General features: G+C 37.6%; 2 protein-coding genes across 3 annotated transcripts in view; one reads left to right on the top strand and one right to left on the bottom strand.

Moving 5' to 3' along the window:
• The window catches only part of CYFIP1 (cytoplasmic FMR1 interacting protein 1), a 73961-nt gene that overhangs the window by 17481 nt on the left and 42931 nt on the right, over positions 1-13549 (bottom strand). For both annotated transcript variants that reach the window (XM_051806900.1, XM_051806899.1), the window contains exon 23: positions 10109-10196. In XM_051806900.1, coding sequence (XP_051662860.1) covers positions 10109-10196 — 88 coding nt within the window. The remainder of the gene's footprint in view (positions 1-10108; positions 10197-13549) is intronic.
• Positions 677-7332, top strand: LOC127479671 (fibronectin type III domain-containing protein 9-like). Its single transcript, XM_051806930.1, has 2 exons — positions 677-1219; positions 3494-7332. Exon 2 carries the CDS (start codon positions 3624-3626, stop codon positions 4293-4295), a length of 672 nt encoding a protein of 223 aa, XP_051662890.1. The 5' UTR covers positions 677-1219; positions 3494-3623; the 3' UTR covers positions 4296-7332.

Here is a 13549-nt window from a genome sequence, read left to right as displayed (position 1 = left end):
GGCTAAAAGGCCAAACTCCAAACATGTCCCACCAGGGGGACAGTCTAAAGCAGTATCCCTCTAGTGCAACCTGTGCATTCCCAGAGCTTTCCGCAAATGGAAAAGGGCTCCGGGGCAAAGACAGTGGAGAGAACTGGGAAAACTTTAAGAACAGATGTGCAGATCAACGTCCTGGTACACTAAGCATTTACACAACTGCCCCTAAAAGATGAGATTTCCCCTTTTGCTTTTGATGTTTCCAATCAGGTAGGTCTCTACAACAAACACGTCCAAACTATCTATTTTGACTATAGCACAAGGAGAATTTTACTTCAGTAGGTTACTTCAGTCTTTTACTGCTGTGAGGTTAAGGGGAGGGAACTTCTCTTCAGACAGCAAAAATTTGTCATAGACAAGCAAGCCCTAAACCCATGATTTCAGTATTTAAAAAACTTCACAATAAGAAGCCAGTCAATCTAAAAATACATCTTTCTTTAATGTAAACCTCATAGGAGAGTACCTATGAGGTAAACCTCATAGGAGAGTCCACTGTAAATGCTGGATTTATTGAAGCTTTATGAACTGTGAGAAGGGATTTAGAAAACACCATTACACACCATCACCACTTCCCCCCCATGATGCACAAAAGCATAAAATCCTCAGAGAAGAAGCCACTAACAAAAGGGGAGTGGGGGTGGAGAGGGAGGGAAGACAAGTTGTTGTTCATTATTTTTTAATCTATACTTGCTCCCTCCCCTACTTAAATTAAAAAAAAAAAAAAGAGTTGTTAGTTGCTGATGTCATCTAAGTGCTAACATTAATCACTCACAGCATCACTGGTCCACGCACAAGAGCATATAACAGGGATGCTCAAGCAGTACACTGTCCAAGGGGAGGCAAGCAAGAGAGGGGGGAAAAGACATTATTTTTTTTCTCCTCTATAGTCTTTGAAAAGCCAGGCAACAGCATCTTTAGACAAGATGTGCTCTTGCATGAATTTAAGTGGAAGAGACAAAGAAACCATGCTACTAGCAGCATCGGAGAAAAAAACTGAAATCACCAAGCAATGAGAATTCAATCCAGGGAATCTGAGGGGAAGAAAAAGCAAACTGGCAAACAGGGGATCAGTCAGGAAATAATTCGTGTGGAAAGGGATACAGAAAACTTGGTATCTAAATCATTTTCACAGCAGCATCATCATATGAAAATTCTGTTCTGAAATTTCCATCAGGAAGTGACGGTAAGTACTGACTTTACAATCCATAAAACATCAAATGGTTTTTCCAAACATTTACATGTCAGTAACTATGTGTCTTCTAATAACTGATGTTTTGTAACGTTAGAAACGTATCACTGTTTTTTAATTACAGTCCAAACATTCTACTTACAAAATGCTGTGAGGATTAAATTGGTGAAACTATTGTTTCTAGGCTGTGTTAGGAAGAAAAAAAGAAATTATAATTTTAAGTGCTAGGGATATACCAGCTAAAGAGAAGACAGTCGAGAAAGTAAAAGCTCTGATCTTACTAATGCACCCAATTTCAGTATCTGCAGTAGCTGGGTAGATGCCAAAATGTGTCTGTCTGATAAGTTTATTTGATAGCAAACTCAGTTCCTTTATATTGTTTCTGTATTAAAAGGGTGCACTTACCACATAATTAGAACAGTGGCATCTACTCGGATCATTCATATCCATGGTTTTACATCATAATGAAAATAAACATACATATTTTTCTTCTCACTTCCCAATAAGTATAATCCAAAAGCCTTGAGCAACAATTTTCATACATAAATAGGCATAGAATTCTTACTATTAATGTAATGTCACTATCAAAATCCCACTAAAATAATATATACTTTTCCAGTCTTCTATATAGTATAAAATAAGTATTACAGAATAATTTCAGAACATGTTATGAGCAAATCTTACAAGATTTCTTCCTCAGAGAATTTTCAATACTTAATTGCTATTTAGCCAGGAGATGTAACATTTTAAATCTGATCATAACAAATTCATTTTTATAATTAAGTCATAAACAATTAAATAAGGTGTTATTGTCATGGCCATTTATCTTAATTAAAAAAATAAGAAACTTTCCAAGTGGAAGAAAAACTTTCACATGAGTGCCACTGGAAACAGACAATTAAACGAAGAGATAAGCTCTTTTTCAAAAGTTACACTCACAACAGTAAAAGCAAAACCAAATGAAAATACCCACTGGCTGTTATTATATATTCTTTCATAGATGTGTTTAGAAAATTGCACAAAATAGATGCTTTCCTTTCACTATTTACAGTGGTAACATATACTGAGAATCTCAAAATACTGGCAGGTTTTCTATTTTGAATTTTATTATGAGGAGGAGAAGTTCAGGGCAGACAGACTATGGGATTACATGAAATCATTTAGAACAGAAAAGACTATTAGTAATTTTAAAAAAAACCCCACTACTTTTCCAAGAGGTATGCTACAGTGAAAGCTGTATTTCACTAAGCTTAACTTGAGAAAGCTTTTCCAAGAGGCTGACTAGCATCAAGACTAGATATTGTGATACTGATACCACCAATGTACAGTCATCACAGCCACTGCCGCAGTGGAGCCGCAGTAGCTACAGATGTGCTAATCCACCAGCAAAAAATGGAGTGTATCACAGAACCACAGAATGGTTTGGGCTGGAATGGACCTTAAAGATCATCTAGTTCTAACACCCCCGTGATGGGCATAGACACCTTCCACAGCTTCTCTGGGCAACCTGTTTCAGTGCCTCACTGCCCTCACAGTAAAGAATTTCTTCTTAATATCTAATTTAAATCTATCTTCTTTCAGCTTAAAGGCATTTCTCCTTGTCATAACACTATCTGCCCATGTAAAAAGTCTCTCTCCAGCTGTTCTGTCAGCCCCCCTTAGGTACTGGAAAGTGCTGTAAGGTCTCCCTGGAGCCTTCTCCTCTCCAGGCTGAACAGTACCAACTCTCTCACATGGTCTTTATAGGAGAGGTGCTCATATTCATATTCGTGAATAAGAAACTAATGTAAAATACTGGAGACAAAATAATATCTGGTGATGTTTCCAAATACTATTTTGTTCTTCAATTGAATGTGACTGGCAAAAATGAAGACTTGTGGATGGTAGAGGCATTTATCCCTCAATATCCACTCCTGTCAACACTCTTTTTCCACTTAACATAAAATGCAAGATACTCAGACTTGAGAAAAAACAACTGCTGCATTTTTCCATTATCACCTGGAAAAAAAAAACGTAAAAGGAAGTTATTCCCTGATTGCAAATTCTGCAAAAATTCACCGTCTCTCATGGAGAAAAGGTAAAACTGGTCCCTTGTACAGGCAGCAACTCTGATTGAATTTCTCTAAGTTTATGTTTATCCTTTCACTTGGAAGAGAAATACACATTTTAAAATACCCCAAACTCTATGAACTTTAATCTCACAGTTTTACATTGCAGTACCAAAGATGAGAGCATACTTTCCTAATAAACTCCATTCCTAAATTACAGAGCACTACGATTAAGATCCACACAACATCCTCAGTGCCACAGATTCTCAGTTACCTCCAAAGAAGGTCTTCCCTTTCCACAGAAGAGATCAGCATCAAGAGAGAAAAAAAAACACACAAGCAACATACTGATGGGAATAACCATCCAAAACATCACAGGAAACACGGCAGTGGTAATTTGGCCAAAAATGGCCGGCTGTGTTGACAGCTTTTACAGCATCATGTACCACCCTAACTGGAACAACATGCTATCCAGCTACTCGAGAAAAAGCTTTCAGAAGGAAGAGAGGGTGCCCACCAGTCGCTCCTCCTTTGTTGTTGAAAACCTAACTCCACTAACCACGTACATCATGTGCGTGACCTGCCAGTCCGCAAACCCCTCCAGTGACCAGTGCAGAGTGTTTAACACACTGGAACGAGACCCGGCATCTGCGAGCAACACCAAGAAAGAGCTGGCACTGGGCATCTGGCTCACCAGCAGCATCCTGCTCCTCATCATTGCTGCAATCCTCCTCTATGGCTGCCTGCATCTCCTGTGCCGCAGGAGACACGAGCGCTTGCAAGAACAAAACAGGACCTCCAAACAAGACCACGAGGAGGCATGGACCAAAAGCGTGGCTTACACCTCAGAGGAGTTCAGCAGACAGAGACAACAGATGCAGGACACTGAAGAAAAGCATCCAGGTGGCATCCAGCTGGCCACAATCATAGAGAATCCCTCTGTGTGCAACGAGCCTGTCAAGTCGACTTCTCGAAGTCGGGAACAAGTCCCAATAACGGGACAGTGCTCTGCTATAAATTAGAAACCCTTTGTCAGGGAGAAGATTTTTACTACGTATGAGATCCCAACTGCTTCCAACACATCACATGCATTGCCAGCGCTCACAACAGGGAGCTCTGACTTCTCACCCCAGCACTCTCAGTTGTACCTCTGGTGTCATATCCCTTTCCAACAATCTATACGCATCCAGAAGTACTCAGAAGCAAAGGTTCACATTCCCAAGAAGTGAGCACTTCAGTTACACTCCATTGTTTTAAAATGAAGCATGTAGCAAATAATTGGTTTACATTTCAAGGGGATTTTTTGGTTGCTTTTCTTTAGTCTAAAACAGCAAGCAAATAGAAAAATTAATCAAAAGTGACCATAAGAATTTTTGTAGGTTTTTGGGTTTTTGTGTGGTTTTTTTTTTAACTAGAGTGAATAAGACTGAGTTCAAGTTTTCAGATGGCAAACCAGACTGCTACACTAGAGGCAACTGGAACATACACACAGAGTGCAGTGGTTTGACAGTGTGAGTTTTACTCATACAAATTTAACTGCTTCCCAAACCACACACTGCAAACTACTACATTCAGATCATATACTTCACTGTCCACGGTGCTCTCCATAGCTCCCATGTGCATTGAGGTCAGTCTCAGTATGTAAGCTAAACTCATCAGGATTTTTGTGGTATCCTTTCATCTGTCTTTGAAATTTTCCCTTGGTCTAAATACATGCAGCACAGTGACTTTGTAAGGACACTTCTAATTAAGGAAACATCCTGAGTTATCATATTTTGCACTCTTCTGCTCCCACCACAAGCTACCTTCTGCTCCACGGGCCAGTGACTCCCTGTAGAGGAAATGGAATTCAGAGAAGCAGCTCCCGGCCCTTCCTTATCTCTTTCCCTTTCAGTTTCAATGATAAAACTCACTAATCAGCTGCAAATTTCCTTCTGATTGCACAGTACATTTTGAGTAATGAAGGAGAGCAAGATAGTAAAAATACATTTTATTTTTGTAAGAAGAAAACCTGCCAACTATCTTACTCTGCCTCGAGCTTCATGGCAAAGTGCCAAGGTCCTTTAGACAGAAACCTGTTCACCCTCACAACATTACAACTCTTGTCTGACTTGCATGCATAAGTCACCCTGTTTTAAATCTCTTAAGTGCATTTGTGTTCCATAAAAACATAATAAATCTTAGTATTGCTATATAGTACATATAAAATACAGGATATTTTGCCTAGAAAACAAAGGTACACTGTGACTGCAGGCATTTTAAATTGTTATTGGTATGAATGTATGTGTGAATTCAGCTCTCACCGACACAGCTCAGTTGTACCAGTAAAGGCTGGAGAACTGTTAGCTGGGCAGATGCCATCCCTTTCCACCGTGCCCTGGAAGTTAGGGAAGCGTACAATTTTGGCAAGAGAGTGCCCAATTTCACAGCAGGTAGCAGATCTCTTCAGCTACTCTATTTTGACAACAATTCCCACGACTTGTGAAAGGCATCAACTCTCACAGTGGTAGGAAGACACAAGTTGGCATAAGTTTGATGCATCTTCTTTTTTTTTTTACTAGGATAAGCATGGCACACAGAAATGTATGCTGATGGGGGCAAGTATTACTTTTAGAAATCAGTTCAAAAGGCATCTGTATTGTGTGAAGTTAGCCATAACGTTTTGTCCACCTGCTACAGAGCATTTCCTCCAGCTGACATGTTTTTCTTTGTCTTGCACATCAGTCTCAAATAAACTTGAGAACGATAACAGTGTACCACTGTTTCAAATGATGGTCTTTCATGAAGTAGATGCTGAAAAACCCTCTTCAGACAATGAAGCCAACACTACAGGTTAACTTCCGAAAAGGGGTGGCTGGGTACTGGGGACAGAAAAAATGCTTTAATATCTTTCTGTAATCAAATTAACGGTAACACTCCTGTGATCGAGTTTTCATCAAGGAAAAGATGATTTTAATGCTAAAGGGATGGAGCCAAGACACATATTCTTATCTCTGCCAACATCTTGGGCCCTTGAAAACCTGTTTACTTCTCTGCATCTCTGTTTCTTTACGTAGGTTTTAAGGCAGTCCAATACACATATTTCCATACATTTATGTCACATACACATGTATATATCCTACTGATAACAAGAAGCAGTTCAGTCTTAAAGCAGTTAAGAGGCAATTCACCTACTGAATTTTGTTATTTGTATATAAACACATATACCCAAAAAGACACGTCTGCATCAGACTGAGACAACAAAGTGGTACCATAGAAGCGCTCCCAAAGGGATTTACCTCATCTAAGTATAACACCATTCCACCCACAGAGTTTACTGTGCACTACTTAGATAAACATTTATATTATCTTACAATCAATGAACCATCTCACACCCACTGCAAATGAGCCATGTATACAGAGTGTCATCTGTGTTCTCCACTAGCTTTGAACAACTCGTCATCACACGCTCATAAAACTACATGATTCTTCCTCTCTTGCTGTATTTTTTTTAGTTTTATTACAGATTCATTCAGGTTCATTCTAGTAGTTCTGTGTTTTGGTAGTTCACTGTCCAGTTTTAACCGTCATCTAGTAAGGGGCAAACATTCTAAGTGATTACCAAACTCATAACAAGTTACAACATAGTGCAGATTGATGTTAATTACCAGCAGTAGATAAAAACCATTATATTCACATTGAAAAGTACCTTCCAAAAGGGGTGTTTTTCAGAAAACAAATGAGTTAGCACCTACAAAATGCAGGAGACATGCAAACATGAAACTCTTTGGAAAATACTGAAAAAGAAAGCAAGTTCTTAAATGCTGGTCTACACAACCTCTATAAAACCAGGCATTTCATCAACATGCCAAGTTAGTTCAAATCCCCAGAGGAGACTCTTTCTTATATGTACATTATTAAATATTTTATGCATTCACTCCTTGTTGCCAAATTCCAACCTGCTAACATTAATTTCATTAATCCTACACTCACCTTACCTGAGTAAAGGAATTTCAGTGACCATGCTCAACAATCTTTTAAAACATTCCAGCTCACTTAAAAGCCTGAGGAGCTTTTGCAGGTCAGCCCCTTCCCACCTGACAGCTCTGCTTCCGTCTCAGCCAGGAGAAATAAGTTTTATCTGCGGGGTTTTGTTTTGCTAATTGGATGAAGATACCACTCAGGAAAGTTTAGATGCAAAAGAGAATGTTGCTACAACTGTCTGTGCTAAGCATCAATACACATTAGCATAGACCAAATGCTTTGATTAATTTAGAAATATATGAGAATATGTGAACACTTGGAGATCCAAACTAAAACCTTCTTTAATTACACTTATACAAGCATATTGCTCATGCAAAGCTTCTGCACAGAAAGTGTTCAGCCATTACAGTGCAATACATGCATGTATGAGTGTACATAAGCACAAGAAATCAAAATACTCTTGACTTGACCTAAATAGACACATGCATTGCTAAAGAAACCTAAAAACTCCAAAATGCCAAAAAACTCCAAACCAACCAGCAACAAAAAAATCCAATATGGAAAAGACATTTCTTCACTATGAAGGCAAAATGATCAATGTGAAGCGCTCACCTGAATATCTTAAACAGTTCAAGAACTCAAAAAAGAGAAAATTAAAAAAAAAAAAAAAAAAAAACCACAGCTACTCCGTATTTCATTATTATCCAGTCAGGAGGCAATTGAACAACGTAATAGTTAAAGGACCCAAACAATGATGTGCTCTGTAACAAGCCTGGTATATACTACACAGAATAATATCATGCAGTCATATTCCACACTAGAACGTGCAGCCTCCATCCTGTAAGAATTCCTATCTGTTACTGGCTATATACAGTAGAAGTGTAAAAAATTCCATTCAGATATCCTCAATTTCAAACCACACTAGATTCAAGAATAAAAACATACCCCTGTAAAAATTTAAAATTACAGAGAGTCAGGAATATTTGCTAATATAGGCATATTTAGTTATGAAATTTGTTCCAGAAATGCAAGTAAGACCCTCCTCAATTGCTTCCGTTCATAGATAAAAATAATCAAGATTTCTGAAAATGTAGAGCTCTCAGAGTAAAGATTACTAAACTCATTTTAATAATGTAACCTGACTGATAAAAAAGTGTTCCTCAGTTAATCCTCTGTCACTCACCCCACTGTATCATCACTCAAATAAATTGAGTTAGCAATCTCTATGAAATTCAGTGGGTTTTTTGCTCTACGCTGCATCTGGTCAGCTCCCAAAATAGTAAGGAACACAATAACTCTAATGTAAGAAAATCCCACTTTCCTATAATTTACTGTTCCCTGTTGGTAAATAATTATATAAAACACTATCTACAGGACCAAACAATCAGCTGTTACATTCCACATTAAGACATGTGAATAATTTTCTACTTCCTTTACATTTTAAAAGCACGAAAGTTTTACAAATACAACAGATATTTTAGGACTGAAGTCTGTAACTTCTGAGCTATCTCTTCAGCTCTCAAAAACTAGATTGCTGGGCAGAGATTGCACCACGTAACTAGGATATGATGTACAGAAAATAACAGTAATACACAGACTAATTATGTTCATGTTTAAGCAGGAGGTAGATAATGAAAGTAGTCTGACATGACACTTAGAGCACACCTGTATAAATTAAAAGTATAACTGAGTACATATTTTTAAATAATGTTAAATAATAATAAATAATTTTAAATCTTTTTTATTGTCAATTCTCTAATTTGATCCTTATATTTTCATTTATCTTTTCCATACTTAAAATTTGCCTCCCTGGTATTCAGAAAAACAATGCAAAATACAGAACAACAGCTCGTTAAATATTCTCAAATGATTTGTTGAAGATATCACTGCTGGTTTTTACTGCTGTTGGAAGTAGGTTAATATTTCTGACTGGATATTAAAAATGCAGATATCTGTTAATGCATTATGCCTTTAATGGTCATTAAGACTCAGGTAATAATTCTGAAGCATAAGAAAATAGATCTGCAGTGATTAGGGAGAACAAACCTCTTACACATGAGCATAGCATTGGTCCTCTGAACACAGGTTAACTTTCCTCACTCGGGTAGCCTCATGAAAACCCACAACTATTCTCTTGTGTCAAGTGCTCTTTCAACTTGTCACCCACATAAGCTCCTTTCCAACCTTAGTGTCAGGGATGGCCTTAAGGCAGAGAGCACGTGAGTGCATATCATGTACACTTCTACTGAAAACTTGCATAAATCTTCCAGGCACTCCTAATCTGCAAAGCAAGAAACATGATGCTAATGCAGGAGATGAGATGACCTGAATTCCAATTTCATCCCAGTGACTTTGAGGTCCTTGGTTGGAATGCTACATTTAAAAAAAATAATTTAAGCAGTTTGGTATCTGACAGTTTATGATGGTCAGAATCTATATTCCTTTTAAGTCAGATAACATCTGAAGCAATTTTTCCTATATTTTCCCTTTACTTCAGTCTTGCTCACTGTAACAAGGGAGCAGCAGCACCCAAGATGGGCTCTCATTCTCACTTCACCAGATGAGTAATTAATCTTTTCTTTAAGTCTGCTCTGCCACGATAAGCAACTGTGCAATGCAAGGTGGTTGAGAGAAGGAATTATTTTTAGCTATGTCAAATAAGACTAACCATCAGACTAATCACTTGCACTTTGGCTGAAACATATGGTGAGCTTCACAGCAAAGTCTGAAAAAAAGTGTACGTTCAATTTAAAATACACACAGAATGTATTTCAGGCTATTTAATAACTTTCATATACCACACTTTCTATAATTAAAAAGAGATACCTTTAAACATTAGCAAACCATAAATGTAACAGGAATTAAATCCAACCTTTGATCCATAGAGATACTGTGGCTGTGCATTAGGCTGCTTATCTCGCTGAAACTCCTGAGAAAATGGTAGCACGGTCCGAACAAATCTATAAAAAAAAGTAAAGAATTAATTAATTATACTTAGGTTAGTCAGTGTGCACCTGATTCACCTTCCCTGTATAATACTGCTTTCGTCTGCATATAAAATCAAAGCCGAACTGGTAGCCTTTCAGCCCTAGTAAAATGTGGGGAAGTACATAGCCTGCATTGCCCAAAAGCATGGACACAAATCATAATGCAGTTCAACTGTTCCTGTTCTTCCAGTGGTGTGCAGAGTCCCAAAACAGTCCTCACCTTTATTCTAGCCCAGCCCAGCAAATAAGGAAGCAATTAACAAAGTAGCAATAACCTCTCATGGGGAGTAAGGAAGCTCCTTGTGCTCACAAAATTCAACCCTTGAGAAAGAAGTACACCTTCAAAGAAGAACACGACATTTCTATTTAATGTTTTGGAGCTTTATTCCCCCCAAACTCACAGCAGGAGAAGTATGTTAGATTGTTACCTTTAAAAAAAGTCATGAGGAAGGGTATAATCCTTGTAGCAAAATTAATGCTTCCAAAGTTTGATCAGACTTTAGTGTGAGCAAATACCAATAACAAACCACGTTTAGCTTTATCTTTGTATACTGTTAAGAGGACTGCAAGAGAACTACAGAGATATGGAGCAGTGCAAATGATAGGATCAAACAGTCAACTGAGTGCCCAACTGAGGGCACCAAAGTCAGAAGGATTACTGACAAGTCCTCTTGTGAACAAGCAGCACAGACTTTCCCCCCTATGTTCCCTGTTAATAGTGTAATGAACATTTGGTAGCACTACAGTTTTAGTGCAGAAAGAAGCTAATCAATATCCACAGCAATTCTGATTCTGCTTAACTTCACTAAACAGAGGAAAATTATTGGGGGGGTTGTTTATGAGTTGGATGGTCACTTTATTTTTTAACTTGATTAAAAAGGATTTCTTGTTAAGTGGTGCAAAGCTGTATATGCACGGTGAAAAGCGAAAACAGCTATTTAAGGAGTGTACATCAAATGATTGTATCAAATCAGGCTGATCTGAGTGATAACCAAGCAAAATAAATGCATCTAGGACAAGGTTTCAGGAAAGGAAGTTTGCAATATGCTACAATATCATAAGGTAGAATTTTATCTTGATCTGGTTTTGTTTAAAATGTATTTTAATTTAAACCAGCATACAAAATCAATTTTTCATTAATAATTTTTCCTAGAAATAACAGACATTCTATTTTTAATACACCCATTTTCTAGCTGAAAACAAAAACAGCTATGCTAACCCAAAACTGTTTCATCCAGGCAAGTATAAATTGCACCATGTTGCTTTCAATTATTTCCACTACGTTTTATTTCTGAGAAATCTGAATCATTTTTGTGAGACTGTAACTTCAGGACAATGTTTTCTAATTTTTTTATCCTGATCAAAAATAGGTACAGCTACTTGTTCAGACATAGTTTATCCCATCTTCCCAAAAATACTTGTATTTGCTGCAGTCCAGAAAGTGTTTGCATTTAGAACTTTTGAGGAAAAATACATCCTTTATGTGTATTATTTTTGATACTATATATATTATTGAAATCTCTTTATATTTATATTTCCTCAGTTTACAAGTTTCCCCCCTTCTCTCTCACTTATATAGAAATTGAAAACTCTCCTTTGAGATCACTGTTTTCTGCAGATACTTCACTAATGAGTTTATCAGAGATGATATAAACATTTGATGGAATTCAAAGTAATCTGCAACATACGACAGTCCTGGAGATTATTCCCCTTTATCTCTCCAAATCCCATTCCTTTTGAAATTGACACAACTTTGAAGCCCTAAGAAAATTTCTAAAATGAAAGAAATCATAAGAGATATGTCATTTGATAAAAGACTGGGTTTCAGTGTGTGGGCACATTGGGCAAGAGCTGATTTCTTATCACTAAACTCACAAGGAAAAGAGTATTTCAAAATATAAGTGGGGGCACCCCATAACTTCTGAAGTTGCAACTGTAATTCTTAAACTTTTCAAAAGGTTTTGTGAATATATCTCAATGACAACGTCATTAAGAGTCTGGGAGCAAACCAGTTACTACAAGCACAAGTAACTCTTGTGTGTTTCCCAGTGTTCCTCTGCATTCTTGGGGGTTTCTCCAACTCTAATGCTTCAGAGCAGTAGCAAAACAGTCTTAAAGCTGTCTTGAAGACTTGAAGCAAGCACTCATTTTATACTTTCTTGGGTGAAAGAGGTCAAGAGAGGAAGAAAAAGAGTAAGGAAGTAGCAGTAAGAGATACAGTCACATGTAATGGAGAGGCAATGTCTAAGGCTAAGGATACAACAGACTAAAGAGACTGCATCATTCTAGGAGGCATGTGACTAATCCCAGTATATCATTCAGATAAGTATTAGAAATTTCTTCCCTCAAAACTAAGGGCTACATAGAAACCTTTACAGTTCAGCATCATCTACTGTTCCTCAAACTTTTTCTCTGTGTGTGTATGTGTTTTCTTTCTGACGTTCTGCTGGTTGGCTTCCTCCTGCTCCTCCTCAAACACCTCTTTGAAGGACTGAAACTCTTTGAGTGTCAATTCTAAAGCTAAGTAAATTTTTACTTCCCCTTGGATACTTTCCCTTGGATACTGACTGGATGCAGGTTTCAGCATACTCCAAGCATACTTTCATTTTTAATCAGTGTTGATGATCTCATAGCAATTTATCCATTTTAATCAGTACAGGCTGTAAGCAGTCCAAGTAGATCAAGCAGATGAAAAGCCTTCTGGCTTACCAAAGCTTTGCAACAGTGATTGCTAAAGGAAAACATAAGCCTCTAAAGTAAGTATTTTAGGGATCACATCATTTAATATTGGTGTTTGTGTGATACCTGCCAGGAAGCAGTTCATAGTGAGCACTTCACAAACTAATCTAAATGATTCTATGATTCTAATTACCATAATATATTTAAGGAGATATCTGAAAGAGAGCACTTTTGGTCAATGAACCTGCTGCCTTGCTACTGCAGGCACCAGGTCAGACAATCTTATTCACAAAATTCCTGAGCTTCATCTCAGAAGTAGTAAGATATCACTATCCTCCCTCCCTGCTTCTACAGAAACTGTCCCTTTGCACTCCCCTGTCTAATTGGTATGAACACTTTTAACTTCCAGCCTTCTCAAGTTAGTTTGTCCCATCTACCAGATCTAAGAGTAGCCCTACACCTTCTCTCTAAGTGAATGTTAGATCCAACTCATCCTTCTTGAACATAGATGTCAAGATGGAGACAACAGAGGAAACAGCAGGCAAAACACCACGTGAAAGAGTAATAGATATCAACCAATCCATTGCTATCACTTTTCCTTTTGGTAGAAACACTTTTTGTTTGCTTGGTTGCTTTCTTAGGTTGGG

This window comes from Manacus candei, unplaced genomic scaffold (genome assembly GCF_025592945.1).
Source record: "Manacus candei isolate 608988 ecotype Guabito, Panama unplaced genomic scaffold, ASM2559294v1 h1tg000069l, whole genome shotgun sequence".
Classification (NCBI taxonomy): Eukaryota; Metazoa; Chordata; class Aves; order Passeriformes; family Pipridae; genus Manacus; species Manacus candei.
Note: the sequence above shows the minus strand (reverse complement) of the source record. Positions and strands in the feature narration are given on the sequence as shown.

Coding starts and splice junctions, on each gene's coding strand:
- LOC127479671 (XM_051806930.1), top strand. CDS start 3,624: ATGGGAATAACCATCCAAAACATCACAGGAAACACGGCAGTGGTAATT.